Below are 26,681 nucleotides of genomic sequence, written 5' to 3' on the forward strand. Positions count from 1 at the left end.
AGCCAAGGAAAGAGGGCAGGGAAGATGGAAGTGTGGTAACGAGCTGGTGGCTGCACAAGAGGTGCCGGTAAGGTGGCCGACCAGAGGAAAAGGGGAAAAGAATGAAGAGAGAGGGAAAGAAGAGAAAAGGAAGAGGATGGGAGGAAGAGAGGAAGAAATGAAGAGGCTGGAATTAAAGAGAGGCGGAAAGGGAAGAGAAAAGGGAGAGCAAAGAGAAGAAGAGCAAACCGTAGAGAGAGGGAAGGAGGGCGGCTACTAGGGGAAAATCTCCAATTCTCAAAAAAGTCCACCAGGGTTTCCTGTCTTTTATGCTGGTGTTGAGGTGTCATTTGACAAGGTTTGAATTTACTAAAAATAGTAAGTCCATAGTTACTATGTGTGGGTCCATATTTACAAAAAATACGGTTGCAAAAAAAAAAAGTTTAAGTCCATATTTACAAAAAATAGCAAGTTTATATTTTGACCTAGTGGTGTGCGGGTCCTGGGTGATGCGGACAAACCTCACATCTAGGATAACAAAATGTCCATAAAAATTTAAATAAATCCTATCTAAAACAGAAATAAACCTAATCTAATCAAGTCTCAAAAATAAAATAAAGACGACCCGGTCTCAAGTGGATTGGATGACTTGGATCACATCAATAACTTAAGGGACTTATGTATTTAGGTAGGAAAAGACTCTACTACCCCCACTATAATCCATGTTGACGAGGAGAATGAAAGAAAGAGATTGTGAGTTAGGGAGTCTCCCTCTCACTTATGTATTTATATATAATGAGAACTATACAAAAGACGGATATGCCCATAGGCATATACATACACTAACACTCCCCCTCAAGCTGGAATGTATATGTCAAACATTCCTAACTTGCTAATATTATCACTCAATTTGGCTTTGTTTAATGGCTTGGTAAACATATCCGCTAATTGGTCCACCGATCTAGTGAACACTCTGCATATTTCTCCTTATGCATATTTCTCCTTTTTGAATCCGATGCCGGATGAAGTGGCAATCAACCTCGATATGTTTAGTTCTCTCATCAAAAACTGGATTTGTGGCAATGTGAATCGTTGCCTTGTTGTCACAATATAACTAAGAAGGAGATGATGGGGAGAAACCGATCTCTGACAAGAGAGAGCGTAACCAAATGAGCTCTCCACTTGTGTATGCCATAGCTCTATACCCCGCCTCTGCACTAGATTTGGAGATAAAGTCCTGATTCTTACTCCGCCATGACACAAGATTACCTCCCACAAATGTGCAGTATCCTGTGGTAGATCTCCTATCAGCTGGAGATCCTGCCCGATCTGCATCTGTGTACCCTTCTATCTTCTGATGTCCATGTTTCTTGAATAGTAACCCTCTACCTGGAGCACTTTTTAAATACCGAAGAATCTGAAGAACTGCTGCCTAGTGTGAAGTACGAGGTGAACTCGTATGTTGGCTGACAGCACCAACAACAAAGGAGATATCTGAGCGTGTGACTGTAAGGTAGATAAGTTTACCAACCAGCCTTATGTATCTGCCTGGGTCATCTAACAAGTCTCCCTCTTCAGGTAGTAACTTCACATTTGCGTCCATGGGAATTGAAGCAGGTTTCACTCCAAGATAACCTGTCTCCCCAAGCAAGTCTAAGACATATTTTCTCTATGAAAGAGAAATCCCCTTTGTCGAATATGCAACTTCAATACCCAAGAAGTATCTAAGACGACCCAAATCCTTGGTAGAGAACTCATTTTGCAACAATGTTTTCAATTTCTGGATCCCAGCTGTATCACTGCCAGTGATGATGATGTCATCGACATAGACTACAAGAGTACACACCCAACTGTAAACTGACAGCTGAAGGCAGAATGATCAACTGCACATTGCTTCATACCAAAGCGCATAATGGCATCACTGAACCTTCCAAACCATGCTCTAGGAGACTGCTTGAGACCGTAAATGGCTTTCTTTAATCGACATACAGAGGATGACATCTCCCCCTGAGCAACATACCCAGAATGTTGCTCCATGTAAACTTCCTTTGTGAGATCACCATGAAGAAAAGCATTTTAGACATCCAACTGATGTAGAGGCCAGCTATGATTGACAGCAAGAGAAAGTAGAACACGCACTGAAGAAATCTTCGCCACAGGAGAAAATGTCTTCCCATAGTCCACCCCAAATGTCTGAGTATACCCTTTGGCAACCAAGCACGCCTTAAGGCGCTCAACAGAGCCATCAAGAAAATATTTCACGGTATAGACCAAACGACACCCAACGGGTCGTGCACCAAGAGGCAGAGGAACTAAATCCCAAGTCTGATTGGCCTGAAGGGCATCCATATCAAGGTCTCCATAGCAGCACGCTACCCCGGGTGATCAACTGTTGCAGCCAAGGACTATGGCAAAGAAAGAAGATAAAGAGGACACAAAACTGTGGAAAGCAGGCGTAAGAGCATCATATGAAACAAAAGACGAAATAGGATGAGCAATACTATGAGACCGAGTGCGGGAAGCAATAGGAGAGTCGATGGATACCTCAGATGTGGAAGGAGGGAGCATCTAATGGGCTGGCGATGGCGCTGCCGGAGACGGATGAGCTGCAGAGGGATGGCGGCGCTGATAGGTCTTCCAAATAACTGGAACCGGAGGCCGTGCAGGAACCTGTAAGGGAAGAGAGGTCTCTGGAATAGGAACCACAGAAGGGGAAGGTAAGAGACACGATGGAGAAGGACATACTACCGGGTCAGGAAGAACAAGAATCGGTAGAAGAAGATCTGAAGAATAAGAGAGGGCTCGTATCCGGAGAGCTCTGAAAGAAGGACGAGTCTCAAAGAATGAAACATCCGCCGAGACATAGGATCGACGAAACCGAGGGCTATAGTAGCAATAACCTTTCTGGGTGCGTGAGTGGCCGAGGAAAATGCATCGTTCAGATTTAAGGTCTAATTTATCCAAACCAGGCCTAAGATTGTGGACAAAGCAAATACACCCGAATACCCGGGAGGAAAAGGAAATGGCTCATGGTGAGGACGTAAAATTGAGAAAGGGGATGAGTAGTCTAGAACCGAGGAAGGAAGCCGATTGGCCAGATAGTTAGCAGTAAGAACTACATTGCCCCAATAAGATTTGGGAACTCGCATCTAGAAGAGAAGAGTGCGAGCTACATCCAATAATGATCACATTTTCTGTTCAGTGACACCATTCTGTTGAGAGGTGTGAGCACAGGAAGATTGATGTAGTATACCACGAGTGGAAAGGAATTCCTCAAAACCATTGGATTTTGAGAAATATTCCCTGGCATTATCAGTGCAGAGGCATTTAAGAGTGCAATTAAATTGCGTAGTAATTTTCTGAATGAAAAGTACGAAAAACAGAAATACTTCTAAGCGATCTTTTAGTAAATAAAGCCAACACATACGTGAATAATCATCAATAAAAATGACAAAATAACGATGTCCAAAAACAGAGGTAGTCCGCACGGGACCCCATACATCGGAATACACTAAATCAAAAGGGTGCGAGGCCCGACTAATAGGCATAGACAGGAAGGACAACCTATGGTGTTTCCCAAGTTCACAGGCCTTGCACGAAAAAGGGGTAACTGAAGAAGAAGTTATAGATGTCCGTCGCAAACGATCAAGGCTGGGATGTCCAAGACAGCGGTGCCACTGATATGCGTCGCTAGAGCTGTGTAAAATGGTACGAGATGGGCTACAGTCCAGACGATTAAGCCCATCAATCTCACGACCAGAGCCAATCGTCCTCCCAGTCAAGAGATCCTGAAACAAACAGTACGAAGGATAAAATGAGACAGAACAATTGAGATTTTTAGTAATATGACTAACTGAGAGTAAACTAAAGGGTGACTTAGGCACACATAGAACAGAGGACAATGTAAGTCCAACACGGGGAGAAATATCACTGACACTAGAGATAGGAGTGGAGCTCCCATCAGTCAGTGTGATGGACTGATAAGAAAGTGGACGAAATTAACTAAGTGTGGAAGAAGTACCTGTCATATGATTAGAGGCTTCGGAATCAATGATCCAGGAGTCGGAGCTAGTAAGAAGAGATGCAATGGAGCTACCTGGCTGAGCAAAAGTCGCAGTCGGGGGATGGCCGGTAGAAATGAGACGATGTAACTCATCATAATCGGCACGAGACATAAAAACTAAATCAGCCTGAGGCCCAGTGCTAGGCGGAACGAAAGCAGATGAGGGCTCAGAAGAATCTGGTGCAGCGAGGTGTGCGGAGCGGCCAAAACGAGCCTCAGAGAAATGACGAAGCTCAGGATGCAAAACATAGCAAGTCTCCATATAGTGTCCCTCACGACGACAATGCGAGCAATATGGACGTGGTCGGCCACCACGCCCTGCAGGAAGATCACGGCCACGGCCACGGCCACGACCAAAGGTGCCTCCACCCCGAGTAGCACGGTCACCGACGCCATAGGCATCAATGACAGTAGTATCAACCGAAGGGGCCGACACAGAGTCACCAAGAGTACACTGCTGGGCACACAAGTAAACCTCCTGAAGAGAGGGCATCGTGCCATATCCAAATATCTACTGACGGAGATGCATGTACTCAGGACCCAAAGTCTTGAGAAACTGAACCACACGTATCTGATCACGCTGCTGCGCAGCCGTAGTCAAATCAGTGGTAAGAGGCATAAGAACATCTAACTGCTGGCAATGGGAAACAAACTGACTGTAGTAGGTCGAGAGAGGAGTTTCTCCGCGGCGAAGGTTCATCCACTGAAAATATGTGGAACAGATTCAAGAGAGGTTACCTTTCCCGGAGAAGGTAGTAGTAGTATGATCCCAAACCGGGCGAGCAGTGGGAAGGTGTATCATGGTCTCAGAAATCTCAGGGGACATACTCTGCCAGAGGAGCGTACGGATAAGGGCATCATCCTGCTCCCACTTTTCATAAGTGGGATCACCGGAAGGAGGAGGGTCACAACGAAGAATAGAAATCTTCTCCCCAGCAATGAGATAGGTCTCCACAACCACTTTCCAATTCAGGTAATAGGAACCATCAAGCCGGACTGTGGTCATGGGAGGAAAAGAATCATCCATCGAAGAAGACGAGGGAATATATGAGGAAGATGATGGACGAGTCGGAGGAGCAATAGCCACAGTGGGCTACACGAGAGCGGGATCCTCAATCACTGGGCTATCCATGAAGAAATAATCAAAGAGAGAAAAATAACAGATGAAAAAGAAACGATGCCTTGGCGTAGATCAGAGAAATCAATAATGGAGATCGCGTCTCCGGATAGAGAGAAATGATAAATACGGCATGAGAGAAACCCTTGATGACATGAAGAAGACAACGGATATAAAGATATGAGATCGGAACCGCGGAGAATATTTTTAGAGATTTAAGCCATTTGGGAAGGGAGATAGATTAGGGTTGTACAATCAACAAAATAGGTCAAAAATAGAGCGTAGGTGGTGCATGAGGGAGAAGGGAGAAGGGGATAGAGGCGTACGAGGGTTGTGGAAGTGAGGAAACGAGAGGTGAGGTTAGACGAAAGGGGGATAGGGGGTTGGAGAGAGGGTTGGGTACTGGACAAGGCTCGGAATGGGGTCAAGAATAAGAAGGATGGGGCAGGGGGTGGGGGTACTGGATAGGTGGCGTGGGGGCGGGAGCATAGTTACCAGGGTGGGAAACGAATTCGAGAAACGAAACGTGAAATGGAAACGGAAAACAGGTGAAAAAAAATACACGGGAAACGAGAAACAATAGAAAATCGTACGAGAAACATCTTAGGAAATCATGTGTTTTTTCCAAAATGATGTTCGTAAGTTCCACACATGTTTCCTACACGTTTCATATGCGTTTAGTGTTGTCTACGTTTATCACACGTTTACACAATATTTACATAAGTTTTCCATATGTTTCCCATGTGTTTCAGGAACATTTCTCCAATTTTGTATCATATTTTGAAACGTTTCCGAAACGTGTTTCCCTCATTTTAGGGGAAACAAGTTTCCCAACCTCGAGAAACGCATTTTAGGGAAAACGGGTTTCCCACCCGTTCAAGGAGTTTCCGGCAACTATGGGCGGGAGTATGGAGAGAGGTGTTGGCCGGGGTGGGGGGGCGGGTGAGGGAGAGAGGACGAGGGGTACTGGAGAGAGAAAAGGGGGGGGGGGGGGGGTGCAGGAACGTGGGACGGGATGGGTTAGGGTAGGAGGGAAGGAGAAGAAGAAGAAGGAGGAGCGTGGGGCGGGGATGGGTTAAGGTTGGGTGAAGAAGGAAGAGGGGAGGCGTTTCAATGGGGGTCCCTAGGGATTCAAAACCCTAGGGCTCTAAGACCATGTTGAGGAGGAGAATGAAAGAAAGAGATTGTGCGTTAGGGAGCCTCCCCTCACTTATGTATTTATATATAATGATAAATATACAAAAGACGGATATGCCCATAGCCACATCATCCACAAACTTAAAAGACGCTCTAAAAGTTAATTAAAAAGACTCGACACCGTCAAGTATTAGATATCAGGGTTGACATTTATCCACATGCAAGAAGAGAATGGCTGTCCTTTCCATCAAACAAAGTATTTTCACAGAACAAGATACTGTTGGCAACCGATTCATTCAGTAGATATGATCTTGTCGTTAAGTGTGCCTTCAATGTATTCTTTATACTTCGGCATTGATGATAGACAAAAAGTAGGTCCATCTGTCTACGCAGCATCACCGGCTTGATTCATGTCCTTCTCGACCTAGTAGTAGAGATTCAGCCGTGGCCCTTTCAATTTGACAAACAATATTATTGGTAGCTCCTTTGAATATATATTCTGCACAAAATGATTGGCATTTCGGGCCTATAATGCTCCTCTTTTTGCGGTTCCTTTCTCTTTTATGAATAGTAACATAGATACCATGAATTGACATTGCATCTCTTATAATGCAGAGTGCAATCGTGCATTTTCTTGTGTCAAGTGTTTCTCCATGTCGATTCTCATTTTCTCTTGTTGTAGCTGCCATGTAAATTCTTCAACTTGCATTTCGAATTTATTCTTTGTAACATGTTGGGCTCCCTTTGCTGCCATCTGAAGTTTACACGGATGCCTTCTAGCAACTACTCCTTTCCATGAACATTGAATAGTTATGGTTGCTTTCCTTATCCGTGACTAATGAATGTGGTCCGAGTATTAACAGAACTTACCTTGGATAACAATTTTCACATGGTTTGTCACTTAAAATTAAGCATTTTACGGAAAGTCATCCCACACACACAGGACTGCGTAATGCCGAATGAAGCAAGCAACCTTGTGTATGCTTTCTTGGCAAAATACATTCACAAAGCCTTTCAGTTCCTCAAACAGGTGGCTCCTAGTCTTCACAAGCTTTTAGAAAGATCCATAGCACAGGCCTTCTCTTTGTTGGACTTCTCATGCTCCAATCCATTCTATTGTAGATTTGGTCCGACATTGGAAACCTTAGGATTGATCCTAAGTGGTGGGTTCGCTTGGTGTCTTCTTCTGCCGTCATTGTGGGGTTGTTTTTGGTCTTCTCAAATTTTTTGCTTGGATCTCCCAACATTTTATCATTGCAATACATCTAGGCATTAACTCTTCTCTCAGAAAGGCTCTCAACGAGTATTTCCAAACGGGTGTCGTTGATTAATGATTATCCAGCTTCATCCACCACTACTTGGCACGCCCAACCAATGCCAACCTGGCAATGTTTATTCTCCTGTCATTGGACCCAAGTTCAAAATATACATTCTTGTTCACCATTACTTCCATAAAAATATGGCAATGTAATACTTCTTTTGGCGTATCTCATATGATCCATAGGCTCAGATCTTCACTTAAAATTCTTCCTACTTCGAGTAGTCATCCGAACCTAAGCTCTGATACCAAATTGATGCTGGACCAAAAGGGAAGATAAATAGTGCAACTCTGATACCAATTGATGTAGAGCAGCCAAGAGAATGGGGAAACTTTAGGTATTAGGCTGAGATTTGGTGAACTAGGCTAGGTAAATATGCAAGGACTAAGTGAACACAATTAGGTAACTTAGGAATAGGGAATGTTATGAATCTTACCTTGGTTTACCGCTGGGAGTGGGTAGACCGAGCAAATCTCTTTGGGACCCAATTGTTGAAAGGATAGAGAAAAGATTGGAGACTTGGAAGAGAAATCTAGTTTCAAAAGGGGGGAGACTGACTTTGGTTAAGTCGATTTTGGCTAATATTCAAGTTTACTATATGTCCTTATTCAAGTGCCCATTGAGTGTGGTTTTGAGAATTGAAAAGATTCAGCGAAGATTCCCTGGGGGGGATCGAATGATAAGAAATGTATTCCTTTGGTTAGATGGGAGAAGGTTTGCTTCCCGATTAAGAATGGAGGTTTGGGCATTAGAAGAATCAAAGGTTTTAATTATGCTCTCCTACTTAAATGGCTTTGGCGCTTTGGGGAGGAGGAAACTTCTTTGTGGGTGAAGGTGATTGGTAGTAAGTATGGTTTTCTCTCAGGAAAGTGGGAATCAGATGATTCCTATGCGAAGAAGAGATTAACAATTTGGCGAGATATTTTAGAGATGAGGCATGAGTTCAGAAAGGGAATTCGTTTCAAAGTATATTTAGGAGATCGTATTAGATTTTGTTTAGATGCGTGGTGTACAAAGGAGCCTTTGGGAAATTTATTTCAAGATCTATTGCTGGTAGCTACAGAAAAGGAAGCTCTAGTGTGCGAATGCTTTGATCGAGTTGATCATAAGGTGATTTGGAGTCGAAGACTTTGGAGGAATTTTTTTGATAGAGTGTTGAATTCTATTTCGCAATTATTGGAGCTTATTGAAGGGTGTTAGTGTTATATTAAGAGGTGCGGGGCAGATAGAAGACTTTGGATTTGGAATTCATCGGGTACCTTCTCGGTCAAGTCTTTATATTCTCGACTCGGGCCAAGTAATGAGGATTCTCTCTCGGCCAAGGTATGGAAAGTTTATTGTCCCCTAGAGTGTGCTTCTTTGCATGGGCAGTTGTGGGCGTATCCAAACTATAGATTTCTTGAGAAAAAGGGGTATGTGGTTGGTGGACCATTGCCCTCTTCGCTTGGAGGATGGGGAATCTATAGATCACATATTTATTCATTGCAGGGTAGCGAGAGAAATATGGGGACTGATTTTAGTGAGGTTTGGAATTCAATGGGTGTTCCCAAGATCAATATCGCATCTTCTTTAATGTTAGGACTTTGTGCCTTGGAAGAAGAAGGGGAAGGTGTTATGGAGAATTCGTCTATTGGCTATGTGGTGGTCATTATGGAAAGAAAGAAATGAGAGGGTCTTTGAAGAGAGAACCAAATCGTCCTACTGGGTGTTTCTTAGAATTATTGATTTACCTATTCAGTGGGCGAGAAGTCTTCCGTTGTTTAGATTTGTTTCGGCTTTTGACCTATGGAAGGGTTGGCAAATAGTTTGCAATGAGGTGGAAAGAAGACCTCGGGTGATTCAGAAGTGGGTTCCGCCCCCTATTGGTTTTTTCAAATTAAACTTTGATGGAGCTTGTTTTGGAAATCCGGGTCGTTGGGTATTGGACGTCTATTTAGAAATGAAGTTGGTGAGGTGGTGTGGGCTTTCTCTGGCCCAAGTGGAAGAAGCGATTCAAGTGAGGCGGAAGTCAGAGCAGCTTATAATGGTATATTACATTTAGATAAAAATCTCTTGGACAAGGTGATTGTAGAAGGAGACTCCTCTAATGTTGTTAGATGGCTATCGGGTTCGGTGCCTCCGCCTTGGAGATTCCTAAGTTTTATTGAGGAGATCTCAAACTGGGTGTCCGGGTCCTCTATTATCTTTAGGCATGTTAGAAGATCGGCTAATGGTGAAGCCGATTCTCTAGCCAAATCAGGGGTTAGCAGGCTGGGCTTGGAGTGGTTTGATTACCTCCCGCCGTAAATTGTATTTTTCTTTTTCTTGTGTTTAATCCTTCTATAATGTTTGTGGACCATCTCGGTTCCCTTTAATTCAATATATCACTATTTCGACAAAAAGCTAAACATACCCTAGTATCGTACAGTAAAAATCCCAAATGTATCAAAGAACAAATTACACTACCTATATGAGAATGTACTTGTCAAAAGAAGAAATAAAAAGTGGTGTAACAATGTTGTGTGGTAACCATTCAAAAAAATAATTTGTGTTATGTTTTATTTATTCATTTTTGAGATGATAAATGGAATATATGTTTAGAATGCAAGAAACTACAGCAGGGTGGAGATATTGCACCACATATAATGATAATCTACTTACATCTTCTCGCTTATCTATCCGTAATTTCTTATTTTCTTTTAATTTTTTAATTTGTATCTAGCCGTAATTTCATTAGCGTCTATTAAAATACTAACAAAAAAATTAAACTGCAATCCCCACATTTAATACATAAATGTGCAAGTCTTATAAGGTAACCCAAGGCTATAAATGGTTGCCCACTTGATCAAGTTGGTTTGGCAAATAGACCTCCACCAAATGTCTACCCAGAATCACATTGGTGTAGATACAAAGGCCTAACAGCAGGCACTCGCTTCCACCTCATTCGAATCTTTGACACCAATAGGCCTAAAAAAACGACTTCAAGACCTCCCTCTTATCATTACTAAGCACTCCCTCAGCTCGCATGGCTTCCCCAAAAAACTACCTACAAAGTTGAGTTTCATGTCATTGTGCAAAGAAGTACTCTATATAGCCCTTCTGTTTTTCTCTATCTGAAATGGCTTCCAAGACGATACATTGACTTCATGGACGTGTTGAATTGATAAGCCCAATTATTCTTTCCTAGCTACGACCCAAATAATAACCCCTTATCTTGATTAGGAACTATCTCATGCTATTATTCTCATTAATTCAGCCTATTTAGGCCATGGTTTTAAACTTCCACTGAAATCGACACGAAACGACTGAGATTTGTCTGTCTCCATCCCCACAGATATACATACCGAAATGCATACCGAAGCCAAAACCGTAAATGTATTAGTGGCATACTATACAAGTATGTGTTACATCATTATATTTTTAGGAATTGCATGTGAAAAGTGGCGTATGTATTGTGTATAAATATTTCTATGAATTGGGTTTGGGCCTGTAGCTCAATGGTTGAGGCTTTGATTCTCAACCTTGAGGTCGCAGGTTCGATCCCAGCTTACCTACCAAAAAAAAATATTTCGATGAATTAAACATGGAATCTAATATGTATTGAATTATCGAACAGCGCATGTTACGAGGTGTTGATGTTGTAAAATGTGGTATATGTATTATGTATAAATATTTCTATGAATTACATGTGAAATCTGATTTGTATTGAATTATCAGACATGTGCAAGAATGCATGTCACTAGGTGTTAAATGTCGTCAAACCATTATGGACGGTTTTTTATGGCTATGTGATGGCTGTTGGATGTGTATTTGTGTTTATTCTAGCACTTTTGGAAGTTTCATTTTATTCTAAAGGTCTTCGTTTCAATATGATTTTACAGTATTTCTACTGAAATTTTGCATCCGAAACCGACATGTTTCCATTTCCATCACGACAGAAACACATATCAAAATCAAAACCAAAAACCTCGGTTTGGGCCATTTACAGAAAAAAGAGAGACAAGATATTACTTGACAAGGTTGCCTGCATAAGACACGCATTGAGAGGCAACGAGGAACTATTGGAGTGTTAGAAGTTAAAACACCTTCAAAATACACCCTAAGGTGGAAGGAGGCTCAAAAGGACACATTTCAGGCCTCCGCCCGAGCCAATGAGACCAAACAAAAGTGCAAGCATGGCAGGCTGCAGATATCAAAAAGGCTAGGATGGGCTTTGGTTGGCCCAATCCAGTCCAGAAGTAGTGGATGGAACCATAGCTAGTAGGTACATTATTACACTTGGGGTTCGAATTTGCAGTTCATGGTACTCTATCAATGAGATGATCACAGTCTATCGCATAAGCTAGCCGGTTCATTTTAAAATAGTTTGAATCATTAATTCAGTTTGGTTTTGTCCACTATACCCAATATGATGTAGATTAACCAGTATCATCTACAACCATATTCAACTATTTGGCTATAACAGCATACCACATTTTTACATTGCATTTCTTATACATGTCATAGATATGCATATAAATTTTGGAATTTAATACTTCAGATAGTATAGGTAAATAACATATTATAGCAGGATTTTAGTGAGCGCCACTTCAAAAAATGTCTTTGGGGGATTCCTCTTTTTGTACGGTATGCCCAGGAGAAAACTCAATCCATTTCATATGTATAATCTAGGTTTTATGAAAAAAAACTCAGACTTCCTGAGATGCAGCTCAGCTTAAGAAGAACGTTCGTATGGTAAGATGGTAGCAGAATCACTCGATTAGTGAGATATTGCATGCCGTGTTGACTGAACCTAATATGGCGAACTTGTACCTTGAAATTGGGCAATCCTTGCAACCAAAATTGGTGTGATTAATGTGTGCTCTTCCATTCAGATTGCAGGCTAATTCTCATTTAGCACATTTGAGAAATGCCAAGACCTCAAACAACACAAGCTAAATCTGATGTGAGGAACATGGTAAGTTACTTGCAAGTCATAAACCGAATTCTGACCATGCCTGGTTCCATTGTTCGGGGATAATATCAAATACACATGAACCATTGGATACATTACATCGATCGTCTCTGACAGCATAACCTGGTCTAGGTAATCAGCTCTTTATTGAATCTAAAAAGAGTGCCATCAAATGTTATTCTACAGATAATAATCCCCATAGTCGTAGCTTCGTAGGCATCCATGGGTTCTGAGCAACCAACATAAGTGAGAGGGGTCCATCTGGAGCGATCTTCTCAATCCCTTCCCTGCTTGTAAAGATCTCCCTCAAACACTGTCTTAGGTCTGTGCTAGAGGAGAAACTGAAGCAAGGAAGAATTCTGGCCCAAGATATGATAAGCGAAATGAATTTCATGTAGATAAAGAAAGGTCTTTTTGCGAGTTTTTGAAGGTCCATGCATTTCTCTCCTTCCAGAGGGTCTATATAGTAGCAAGAAGCGCTACGCTCCAAAGAATCCTCCCTTTCCTAAGCCAAGGAGAGTATGAACAACTATCGAACAGATCAATTAAGCGGTGAGGGAATACCCAAACCACCCCAAACTTCTGAAGAATCCGGATTCACACCTCCCTAGCAAACCTAAAGGGATCTCACTCTTTTCACTGGCATTTTGCACATTTCTTTGATGAGAATGAGGATCGAGTAGGTGACTTTTCGATTTCATTCCAGCATGTTAAAAGATCGACGAATGAAGTAGCGGATAAGCTGGCTAGAACTGGGGTATCCATGGATGTTTTTGAGTTGTTTGACTACCTCACCCCTTGAGTTCTTTCTCTTTTCTTGTTGCTTTGGGTGTAATCCAAGGCGTGTATTTTCCTCTGTCTTGTTTTTCTTCATGGGTTCCTCTGCACTGACCATCTTGGTCGTTGTTTGATTTAATATATTCCTGCTGCCATTCACAAAAAAAAAAAAAAACAAAACAAAACAAAAACATGGTCTTCATGAAAAATTTTCTAAAGGAGTCATTAGCTGACCCCAACTAGTTTGGGACAAGGGCTTAGTTGAGTTGAGTTGAGTTGAGTGTACTGAATCACCTGCATCTACATATAAGGAGCAATGATCGATAATGATGATCTTCTTAGTGCGCAAACGATCAATCGTCAAGATCTTATCCTGAAAGGATATCCCCCCAAACGAACAGAATATAGGATGGGTTGGTAAGCTCCACACTATCAAGAGCGAAGAACGTGGGCTAGGAGTAATATAGCGATGGAATCTTATTAATGAGTTTATCGGGGGGTTGGGCAGTGAGTAACAGATATCTCACCCTCCTTACCTTCCTCAATCAACACTCCTGCCAGCACGAGACGGAAAAGCTCCATCCCTCCCTCCCTCCCTCCCTCTCTTTCTCTCTCAAGTAGGAAAAACACCTAAAATACAAAACTGATCAATCCTGGTTCAACGTTGAGATCTTGTTTTTGTCATTATTGGTTATTGATCTGTCTTTTCTTGTTCGGTTATAAATGTGAAAGTGATCCATGTCCTCAGTATAAATGGAGTCCAGTTCACATGGGCTGTTACCTATTTAAATCATGCTAGTTACATTTTTGCTTCATTATGTTACAGTAATGTGCCATAGAGGGACCAACATTTGATTGATTTGATCCATATATATTCTAAAAAATCGGAATCAATTCTTTTATCACAGCCGAACATCATTCTGCTCAAAAAACAAAACAATGGATTCATGGTCGTGAGTTTTCCGAACACGATTATTTTGCCAAGAACACTCAAAAAATACATTATGTTCTCGATTCCAGATTAGAATCAAGAGAATGGTCGTCGAACGCAACCTAAGCGGTGATACAAATACCCTCTATTGATGTATTACAAGATAGGGAAAAACACATTAAGTCGTGTTACGATTAAGTCAAGCGGTGATACAAATTCCCTCTATTGATGTCTTGGTGAGATTCTTTGGGCATGATAGATATCTTCGGTACAATATGAACGTTGAGAGTTAAGTGTTATGATTTAGGGCAAATCGTCTTGGTGAGATTCTTTGGGCATGATAGATATCTTCGCAACAACATGAGTGTTAAGAGTTAGTGATTTTTCATGGGCTCTTTTATTTCATTTCGATTTTTTTCCTTTCCTATTTTGTGAGGTGTATTCATGTAATCTCTCATTAATGATGATTACATATATATTTTCATACAAATTATTCTCTAAAAACTCTTCTGATTGTTTCATTAGTAAAGTCACTTCTTCTACTAGTAAAAGAAGCAAAAATACCTATTGAAGAATAGAGATGTATGATGTATCACCAAATTAACTACGAGTTAGAAGTGATCTCACACCAAGAGTTCTAACAGAAAATCTTGCAGGTTCTACAAAGATGAGAAATATAACCAAGATGAAGCAATGAATACCATTCAAAAAAAAAAAAAAGATGAAGACGTGAATCTTACTTGTCCTTTAAGAATGGTAATTAGCTTCAAAATTTGCCTCAATCGTTGCAGTTGGACCCTTTTAACCGTGACAGAATCACGAAGTTCTGAGGCAGTTACCCATGCATTATACAGATTTTTCTGGTAGAGAGAAATACATTCTTAGCTAAATACATTATAATGGAATTTTTGTATAATACATGTTGGATCTCAATAGTCCATTTGACGTTAATGAAAAAACAGGAAAATACTCGCACAAAAATTGTGGGTGGAGCAAAGAAACATTGATAATAAATAATCAAATGCATGAAATTCCATGTGAGCCTAAATTGAAACACAAAACAAGAGTAACTTAAGAGGGCAAAAGGGGGATTCTACATAAAATAAAAAACCAAAGACAAAATAATATACATTTTTTCTCGTAATACTCCCCAACAAGTGAGGTGAAGCATAAGAAATGCCAACTTGCTACGAGACCATTAGAACTGTTTTTTAGAAAATTCTTTCATGACAACATCAGATACTTGAAGAGTAGAACAAAAATAATCTGTACATCACCAAATGCAACTTTTTCCTGAATAAAGTGACTATCAATCTCAATGAGCCGTTTCTTTGAAACTGCAGAAGACTAAATTATCACGAGGAAAACATCAAATCCCAAGGTGGGGTGACCATATGAGACAATCAACAAACTCTGCATCAATGTGTGCACGCGAACCAAAGAACCATGTAGGATGAATAAGAACAACAAGTGAAAAAAAAATGCCCTTAAAAGAATATGGGTCTATGAACAGCTACAAATTTGAATATCACTTGGATCACCAACGAACTAGTAGAAGGGTTGACCATGTGAGAAATGCAGGGAGAATCCATGTCAAATACTGTATGAAAAACATAATTCTAAAGTAAAAGATCATGACCTAAAAGTGTTGCCTCAACCAAGAAAAATCATTGCAAGCTAAGGTGATGGGGCAATAGTCAACCGTGTCAACATGTGCTGAAGTTCCTTGTCATACTAATATTGAGAAATTTAAAATACCCTTGTCAACTTAGCAGCTTCAAAGCCAAGAAATTAATGTAAAAGGCCTAGAACTTTCATATATAGATATCTTTTAAAAAGAAGATGTTGAATATAAGTCAAAGAGACAAGAGACACCCAATCTGCTGAACCATTTAAAGAAGAAGAAGAAGAAGAAGACACCCAATCTGTTGTAGAAAACTACCATCCACAAACAATAATAGAATAAAGATGCCAATGTTACCAGGGAAAATAATCAACAACAAAGAATCCACTTTATTGTAACGAAGACAAATTCCGAAAGGGAAAAGCTGAAGTGTTGAAACCACAATCAAAAGGGTCTGCTTAACAGCATAAATTGCTTTGTGAATCTTACAAACAAGCCCTTTGCTTCCAGGTTTTTAAAAGCCTGGACTGGTGTACATATCATATCGAAACCATGTTGAAAAACATTTTTGACTTTGAACAGACCATCCATAAGAAAATAACAACAGAAAGAACAATGGTAAGTGTGACTGTTTTGACACTTGGGCTGAACATTCTATAAAAGTCGCATTATCCAGACTATTTCATCAAAATCAAGGCCAATGACATTCATCCCAGGAATTCGAGGAACCCGAGGATGAAGTATGGTTACGGTGATCGAGTTGAGTATCAACTCGCCTTCTATAGCAGCTGTCGACTGAGAAGGCTGACCAGTTGTGAGATTCTTAAGAATGTCAAAAGTGACATAGGCCTTCAAGAGCTCTTAATTTTGCACATGCCCTAAAAGGATGAGCAGCAGTACTGTGAGCAGTACAATCTGTAAACTGCAAGGCAATAATATATGGAGATGGAGTAGACAAAACATTGAGGGCATGGCAGCGGTTGTGGTCAGTTCTATCAAACATATGGGAGAGGAAGTAAAACTGGAGATTCCCCCTGTCAAGGCGTATCAAAAGAAAAAATCGAAGGAAAACAAATAAAAAATAATGTGATCGGAGAAATACACAATGCTAGTGGCAAGCACCTTGACATGACCTAAACAATAATTTCCTTTTCAAAACCACCGTAATGAATGAAAACCCATTGGATACCTCTTAGAAAGGATGGTAACAATTATAATCTGCTAACTTAGGGTAGCTAGAGAATGGACATGAGTAAATTGGTATATGTATTCAGGGGTTTTTGTCATTGAGTAAATATCATATGAACAATTTAAAAAGAGTGAGTTCGTGGTACATTTTCTCACCCAAAAAAAAAAAAAAGTTCTCTTATTTTTTTTCTCTTCATTTTCCTCTACTTCTGTTTAAAAGCAAAACCTAGATCTTGGATTTTCTGAAACAAATTCTTGCAATCAAAATATAAATACAAGGATATTTCTTATATGCAGAAAATCTAAAGTGATAATGGTATTCGGTACCTTTCTCAAGATCGTGCAAACACAATGTCAATCAAGGATTAAGGTTCCGATATCTGATTCAAGGTGAGAATACCTGTCTCATGGCTTCCAACAACTGTTATACAAGAAGGATATCTTATCCAGTTATCCCATTAGAGCTGCCCTCAAGCTCCCCAATAAATGGGGCTACTAAAAGTATGACTAGACATATCCTCCCTGGTATTTGAACTTTTCTCACTGGGTCTAATGCAAGAGATCCGCCCTTTCACGTTGGAGATCTAATTATGCCATTTCTTTGACATGAGTGATTCTAGACTGAGGCCTATCTTTATCAGTACCTTGGAGACCCTCTAGAGCCCAATGACATCACTTCATTACCTTTCGGAGTGAGTTCAACAGTAGAGGATCATATAGAGGAGATCATGAATGTTAGGATGATGGAAACCAACGGAGGACCTCACAAGAGATATTTAGTTCCTTGGCGGGAACACACTTTAATTGATTGTTGGTGGATGGATGAGGCCGTGTTATGACGATTTCATGAGGAATTATATGATTGCATTTCAGATGTTTACTCGGCAGAATCAAGTTCTTCCCACATGGGTTAGGAACTTGGGATTATCTCTTTATTTAGGATGTGTTTATTTTATTTCGTTTGTACACCATATTTTGGTTATTGGTAACATTTGATTCCACCTAGATGTGGGGGATGACCACATTACTACCCGTGGCGCACTACCCACATTACTACCCGTGGCGCACTACCCTTACCCCTCTACCCAAGGCCACTACTGATGACCCATAACATTATACCCAAAGCCCTACCCATTTGCCCTTCCAAATCGCCCACCACAAAACCCTCTAAGTCCCCCTCTAATATAAACTCAACCCCCCCACCTGGGTAAACGACCAAGCACCCCCAAGCATGGTTTCCGAAATCTGAAATTTCGGTGAGGACCGAAACCGAAATTTACCAAATTTCGGGAATTTCATCGAAATTCCCGAAATAAAATAGTTTTTTTTTTATTCCGTCAAAGTGTTTCAAACGAAATTACGTCGAAATTTCGTCCCAAAAAAAAAAACAGTATTCCGTTAGCCGTATGGAATTTCGCCCGAAATTTCGGCATTTTGGCTAAAATTTCGGATTCGGATAAGTCTGAAATTTTAGCCGAAACCGAAATTTAAAACCATGCCCCCAAGTATGCCCACGCCCTCTCTCTCCACTTTTTTTTCCTTATGATTCCCCTTCCTTTCTTCTCCTCCCTTTTCCTTCTCAAACCTTTTCCACTCTTTTCTTTTCACCCTTTATTCCCCAATCATTCTCCTAAACCCCATTACTACCCATCACCATCAGATCTTGAATCATTCACATTGTCCTACCCTTGGATACCATTTAAAGATTGATCAAACCATTTTAGTTTTATTATAGATCCGATACCTTTTTTTGTTATAGGCAATTTTGTGATCTGATTTCTTTATTAGCCGGTTCGATTGATTAGGATCTATTGTATGGAACTTTGATTGAATAGATTATAATTTTCTATGAATGTTCTTCTTCTTTTTTTTGAATGGTACATTTTCTATGAATGTTCTAGTTGTGAATGATTACCATGTTGTGTTTAAACTGATTGAGAATGTATGCTTGCTGTTCTAATTGGACTAGTAACCCTATTATTGCCCCGAAAGTTCCCGAATCTGATTTGCGAACCCGAGGTTTGCATCAAAGATTCAAACACAAGCTAACACATCCAGTGGAATATCTAAGGATGGAGTGAAGCGAGGCAAATTAGGAAATGACAAACCAAAGAAAGTATGTGATGCTGATAGGCTAGGTAGAGAAGGGGTGGAGAAGGAAGATTTGGAGCTTTTCGATTTTTTACCCCCTGACTCATTTATTGTTTTTAGGGAATTGCTAGCGTCTATCACAAAAGGCATTTCGCGGCTGGTCTGTCGCATGTCAAACCACCCACCTCGTGAATGGAGACAAAAGTTGTTGTCTTCATCCAGGAGGTGGCTGGTCTGACATGCGACAGACCAGCTGTGAAATGCCTTTTGCGATGGACCCTAGCAAATCCCTTGTTTTTATTGTACCATATCTTTTCCCTTTCTCTTTGCATTTGACCATCTTGGTCCATTTTAATGAATTTTTTTGCCATTCAAAAAAAAAGGAAGTATGGGATGCTCCTAAGTGCTACAACGGCTGGAAAACAACAAAGATGGGAAATGAATGCCCACAGACAACAATGACCTCAGACGAAGAAAACGAGGAGGAAATGGAAGTCCACAAGGAATAGGGAGTGTCTACTTATAGAGAGATTACTAAATGCCGCAGGGATAGACATTTAGTTTAAAAACTCCCCCGTGTCATCTTGGACTCCCTTTTCCCTCTGCTGCGTTCCTCATTTTGCCCTACAGAGTCAATAAAAACTCCTTTGACTCTTCCGAGTTATGACCGCGTCAATCGAGTACTCGACCGCATCCACACCATCGACAAGGATTTTTCTTGGCCGCATTTTGACCCGCATCCACGTTTTCAAACACTGGATAGACATGAAGATTGGGGAAGGCAATATCATCCATACACGAGTACTATGTGGACGAAAAGTTTGTTAATTGGCAGACAATGGATGAAGCACATAAAACATGACCTAGTTCAAACTTGTCAAAAGGATGGAATGAAGAATGTGTGTCATCCTCAACCACATAGGATTGCGTGGCTTTTCTAGCGGTGGAAATCGGAAGGACTCCCATTGTGTTATACAATTCTTAATCGGAAAGAAAAGCAAGGATGAGATGTGGTGTAACATCCTACCAATGGACGCAGCCAGATCCTTTAGGGAAGGCCATTGCTATTTGACAAGGACACTCATTCTAAAATGGTATAATTTCAAATCATGGGGCAAGAATTTTGTTCTTAAATCGTCGTGACCACCTATTTGCAACAAAGCTGAGGATAAGAAAGGCAACTATAATGAAGAAGTTAATTCAACACGAAAAGATTGCGATGCATGACCCATGAGTTCAGAAAAGTCAAAAAAGGTCAAATTTCTCCCCGCAAGGGAGCAAGGGAGAATTGATCCAAGAGCATCCCTATGCTCAATTGACTAAAAATAAATGAAGGAATAAACGATAGAAGATGCAAAGGACATATGATGTATTATTATAAGCCACTTAATAAATGATAAGAGACACAAAAGCCATCTGATTACCATTGGAAAAAAAAAACCCATCTGATTTATTATTATAAGTTACTTAAGTGAGGCCATCTTATTTATAAGTCACTCAAGTGATGGGTTCATGTGAGCCTTATCAGCAATGTGTGTATTTTACTATTTGTTAGGAAAGAAGCAATTTAAGCCAAAGTATTTTTCTTTTAATTTGGCTTAGGCATTATAGAAAGTTAACTTATGCTGTTATCTTGTGGGGGGCCATTCCTTTACTTTTCCTCTTGATTTGAGAGGAAAGTCAAACGGTAAAAAATGGCTTGCATTTAGAAAACTCACAGCCAACGAGGACTGCCATGAGAATAATATTTGGCAACCAACCAATGCTGGGAAAAGGAATATGTCTGTTTAATTTGATTTTCCTTATGTTTGTGCAACCAAACAGACCCTTATTATCACTCAAAATACCGAAGCAAAATGCATCTTGAAAGGAACATGAGGACAACAATGCAAACTTTCACACAATTTTCATAATCATAGGGCCCCGCTGCCCACCCACCAAGTAGAGATCAGATGTTCTCTATACCACATCATACAATATACATGTCTTCAGAAAGATGCATTAATTTTATTGTTCTGGGGAAACATTCTATAATCAGTTTTGGTGATTCAACAATTTTATTGGGAAAATGAAAAGGATTGACAGTACCCAGATGAAGTGTAAATCAAAACAAAAAAGCCAAAAACAACAAGCACCCTGCTACTACATACCACGCATACAAAGATTTGAGAACAAGACATGAGATATTAAATAGATGAAACACTTTGGAATCAATACAAATGTTGCTGCAAGAAATTTAGAAATAACTCATCATTTGCAGATACTTCAGTTCTTGCAAGTTTCCTTCCAACCAAAAGACACTTCTCTAGAGAAGATTTTATCATTGTTTATAATGTATATTCTCTTAGAAGGGTGAAACTTAAATCAACAGTAGCGATTTCACAAAAGAGACAACAAATTGCGAGGTTGCATAAATAAACCAGTGTTTCAAAACGCGAATGCGGGTGAAAATGCGGCCAAAGCAAATCATAGTCGACTCAGCACAACGCGATCAAGTACTCGATTGACACAGCTGAGTACTCGATTGACCGGTCATAAATTGGGAGTGTCAAAAGGAGTTTTGATTGACTTTGTAGAACAAAAAGCGGACTCAGACAGGAACGCTACCAAGGCAAAAGGGAGTCAACTCAGGGCAGTCAACGATGACACACGGGAGTTTTGAAACAGTGAGATAAACACACTGAATCAATACAATTAGATAGCATCCACAACAGAACTAGCAGAATAGTTTCCAGCAAATAACAACTTGCAGTAGAAAATCTAGAACATGATAATACAATCCAAATGGTATAAATTCATAGACCCATACCTCCGCAACCAGTCTTTGCACTGAAATGACAGCATTTGCTCTAGCATTTACGAACCGCCACTGTAAGTGCCGATTATACAGCAGCCTAAACAGGTGCACATCTTCAATCTTATTCTCCCCAATCTTCCCTCTCCGAACATCCGCCACAAAACTCAGAATTGAAGGTGTGCTGCTTGAATGACTACTCACAGAACTCACAGAACTCACAGATGTACCCCTCATCCGTGTTGGACTTGGCATTCCCCTTGATGGAGAAGAAGATGCCAATGACCCCATAAGCTTACTCGGAGAAGGCGGCCTAACAGGTCCTCGTAGAGGTGATGACAATGCTGGAGTCGCTGTGAGAGTGCGAGGAGAAGATAAAGGGCTATTATCTGGTAAACCCTTCTTTGATGCCATTCTTGAACCAGTTGTTGACAATGGCAGTCCTGGTTCTTGCAATCTACGCAACCTACTATTAGTCTCCTGCCAAAACCTCGCAGGAACACTAATTTCACGCCGCCCTTTTGTTATCCCAACAAATTCATGTATCCCTGAATTACTCCCAGAAGAAACACTCTCTGTATCAGAAGCCATATGATCACATGAAACAACAGCAGACCCATTATCAGAGTCACCATCAAACACCGTCCCCTGACCGGATAAGCTCTTCACGGCCTCGGCATTGCCTAAATCAGCCCTCAATCTCCCATCAAACGAAACCCGCCTCCCCTCATCAATCATAGACTGCTGCAAAGGCCGAATCAAAGCCCGATTTCCAACAATTCTATTCCTCTCATTCCTCTCATTAGTACAATCCAAACTCCGCGAAAGCGGATTCGAATCTCTCGTTCTCGCCGCCGGCCACCGGTGCTGATCCACCGGAGGCTTCGAATTCTCCACCTGATCTCCACCTCCATCCATTTTCCCTCTCACCGGAGTCGCCCTCCGGCGCTCCGGCGTGGCCCCTTTCCTCACATTACTAGCCGGCGGCGGGGCCGCCGCAGCCGCCTTCCTAACCGGGAGCGAAAATGTTTCACCCTGAAACGAAACAGAGAGACTCCTTGTAGAAGTCCTTAACAGCTTAGACGCGGCCGAAACCTCAGCCGGAGCTCCGGCATTACTATGTCGTGAATCCGGCAACGGCGTGACCGGACGGGGTGTCGTTGGCCGCCTTCGCTCCACAGATTGTGCGCGCTTAGGGTTAGGGTTAGGGGTAGGGTTAGGGTTAGAATGAGAATGGTCTCTTGTAACAAGAGGAGAAGGGCATCTTCTAGAAGAAAAGGAGGATGATGATGAAGAAGAAGAAGAAGACATATACCTTGAAGTGATTTCTCTGCCTTTGGGTCTTCTAGAATTAATCCCATTGTCTTTCTCTGATGGAAGTAGAGGAGTTCTAATTGGGTTTTGATTGTTCTCTACTCTTGGGTTTTTAGGGTTTGGTGTTGAAGGTGTGGCAAATGCAGCCACCATGTTATCAGATCTTTGTTCACATCTCCCTTACAATGCTGATTTCAGAGCAAAAAACCCACCAATCTTTCTCCTTCCCTGCATTGGAAAAATAAAATGGAAGATCACTAACAAAAACCCACATTAGGATTTTTGGACTTGTTGGTAAAAACCCATTTGTGTACTCTAAGTCTTAGTAGTGAGAGTGAGAGATAGAAATCTTAGAGTGTTGAGATGAGAGGAAAAATTAAGGAAAGGAGAACAGTTAGGGGGAGAGAGTCGGTTACGGTTTTCTGGCAGAGAAATATGCTTGAGATATGGAAAGGGAGGCTTCTTAGCCTAGAAAATACATGCGTTTTGTCCCTTCAAAAACAAGTCATTTAAGTATATAACCTTCAAGCCTTACACGGCACATAACTTTTCTTTGCTTCTTAACTAATCTTATTTTAGAGAACAACATTAGAAAATAAGGTAATTCTAATCTTCTTTTAGAGAATAAGTTTAGAAAATAAGGAACCCATTTGAGCTTCTCTTTGGCTGATCTTGACCGTTTATATGGTGGGCATTGTAATGTATTGCACCAGTTTCTATCAAAACCCCTCATTACCCACCATATGGATGGTTTGGATCATTTGACCACACTAAGATCCATAATCGAATGGTTGAGAGTGGCAGAACAGATCTTTGTTGTGGGTGATGTACGTTAAGATTTATAAACAAGTTTAAAATTTCTTGTTTTAAGGTAAACATGCTCAATCTCATTATGAAGGGTTAAAAAACTAATTACACTTTTGAAGATACAAATTGTTGTTAGATGTTGTTCAATCAATTTCTTGCAGCTTAAAAAAATAATGGATAGCTTTGTTTCGGATTGACATTCTCTTGTTTGTGCTGGTTGAGTCCCCACACCTACAAGCTTATATCATAAAGTTGTTAGAAAGCAACGACTTTAAAGCAGTTGAGACTTTGAGTTATCATTTGTTGGATCCTACCAGTTGAAGAAATCAGGGGCATGTTTGGCAACCATGAAAAAAATATCTCATGGAATATTAATGGGGCTAGTTATGAAAGATGGGCAGCCATGGAATTTGTTTTTTCCATGGAAATATTGGGTTTATCCAGTGGTGGGAGAGGGGTAAAGAGGGTGGGAAGGGGAGGGATTGAGAGGACTTGAGTGAGGAAAGGGTGAGAAGTGGTTGAAAAACAGGGAAAAGAAAAACTCTACTCAAAATAGAGTTTTATTTTTCCGAATTTTTTCAGTCACTTAGCACCATCTCCTCACTCCTTGCATCCCAAAATCTCTCCCTCTCTCACCCTTAATTTGCGACCCTTAATTTCCTTTATTTAGGGTGTAATCATACCAACACAAATGCACTGAATGTATAAGTACTTAGATAAGCATACTTGAGCAAGAGTAATAATATAATGAGAGACCGTGGGAAGTCCTTGTTAAACCCCTCACTTTCTTAGCCTACCAATAGAAACCAAATTTAATTTCTTTTCTATTCACTCAATTCCTAAAATAACAAAAAATTATAAGTTATTCTTTTGTTTCGGCTTCTAAAAGAGACCTGTTTTTTCTTTCAATAATCCCCACAATGCTTACTCAAGCCTTTTAACCACCCTAACATTAATATTTATTAAATATTTTAAAATATTAGGCTGGAGAGAATCTAAAATTAAACAATTTCTATCACCATAAAATTTCTCTTTCTAAGACTTTCTACTTTTATATTTACTTGTTACTATACCTTTTAATAGACCTAAAGGGCGTGTTTGGATCTAGGGAAAATAAAATTATGGAAAAAATATTCCATAGAAAATGAAATTTCAGTGTCTAGGAAGTTTGCAATTTTCCATAAAAAAAACAGGGAATATTTTCGATTTTGAAAACAAAAAGATGCAAAATGAGTTTACCGCGGTAAAATTCATTTTACATGCAAAAAGAAATCCAAAAGAAACTCCCCACATCTATACAGCGCCTCTGGCCTTGTTAGTTTTGGATTTGAGAACAGTTTGCGAGTCCAAAATTGATTATTGGACTCAAAATTAAGTCCCTGTCTGTCTTGGATTTTGTGAACCATTGAGTCCAAAACTGACTATAGGACTCAAAATTAAACGTAAACTTGAGTCCAATAATCAGTTTTGGACTCAATTGGTTCTCAAAATCCCAATGCCCGGTTCGTATGAGATTTTGACGACCTATTGTGAGCCCATAACCTATTATTGGACTCAAAATCACATTTAATTTTGAATCCAATAATCGGTTTTCGAATCACAATCGGTGGTCAAAATATAAAACGAACAGGGCTTAAACAAGATGAATCTAAATTTGAGTCCAATAATCTATTTTTGGACTCACAATTGGTTCTCAAAATTCCTAACAAAATGGACCTAAGTCTATTGTAGAACCTTAAGAGCTAGTTTGGGTGCACAATTTAACGGGGTTTTGGGTGCATTTATATTACAAGTTTGAACACATTGCACGAAAATTCGACTAGATTGCACTACAAACAAGCCATAAATCTAATTAAAAACTTAAAATTGAAATTCTTCTTGAGGGAATACTACACAAACTTCAGGCAATGTCTTTGGTCCCTATGATATGCTAATTTCAATATGCAAAACACCTTCCTAAGATTGTTGTGCAAAGAAATGTTGCATTTGTCTCTTTCATGCAAACATTTTCTTCTAATTATCCAGACATTGCATTTGTAACTCAAAGCAATCATATTTCCATAGAGTGTAACCAGAATTTTGGGCTGACATTTGAATTCCCTTGATTTAATCTATGCACTTCTTTTCTATTAAAAAAGATTAGAACTTTTCTCCACACTGATGAAATATATAAAAAGGGTGCCTGAAAAAACTTGAATTTCACCACCTCTGCAATTTCCTTCAGCAAGAAAGAAATCGAAAAGAACCCACAATTCCCAATGAAAACCCATTTCATTGATCTTCCATTCAACTTGAAATTTCAAAAAAAAAAAAAAATTGTCCAATTTGAGCTAAAAGAGAAGAAACCCATGTAGGATTTTAAGTTTTTTACAGTCCTAAAACTATGAGCAATCATTTCATGAGAGAGAGAGAGAGAGAGCTTTTAAAATAAAATCAGAGGATGAAAGAGTATTACCTAAAGAGTAGAGAGGAAGAGAGATGATCCACCATAATCTCCTTGGAAAAAAACCATCTAATAGCAAGCGTTAGAGTCTTGATGTAGCAGGAAAAAAAAGAGAGAGAGAAAAAATGCAAATGCGTGAGTGGTGAGGAAGGCCACAAAAGAAC

At 40.2% G+C, this 26,681-nt stretch overlaps 1 protein-coding gene across 3 annotated transcripts in view; it reads right to left on the minus strand.

Moving 5' to 3' along the window:
- QWRF2 (QWRF motif protein (DUF566)) overlaps positions 1-26,681 on the minus strand; it is a 29,683-nt gene extending 3,002 nt beyond the window's left edge. The window contains exons 1-3 of one of the 3 annotated variants that reach the window (XM_077377676.1): positions 26,530-26,681; positions 21,969-23,495; positions 14,997-15,116 (exon numbers count right to left, since the gene is read on the minus strand). In XM_077377676.1, coding sequence (XP_077233791.1) covers positions 14,997-15,116; positions 21,969-23,420 — 1,572 coding nt within the window. In that variant the 5' untranslated portion in view covers positions 23,421-23,495; positions 26,530-26,681. Of the gene's footprint in view, positions 1-14,996; positions 15,117-21,968; positions 23,775-26,529 lie in introns of those variants that run through there. The other 2 variants (XM_077377677.1, XM_077377674.1) reach the window with 2 other exon arrangements.

The sequence above is a fragment of the Tasmannia lanceolata genome, unplaced genomic scaffold (genome assembly GCF_043159265.1).
Source record: "Tasmannia lanceolata isolate RefF3 unplaced genomic scaffold, GAP_Taslan_0.1 ptg000004l, whole genome shotgun sequence".
In the NCBI taxonomy this organism is placed as follows: domain Eukaryota; kingdom Viridiplantae; phylum Streptophyta; class Magnoliopsida; order Canellales; family Winteraceae; genus Tasmannia; species Tasmannia lanceolata.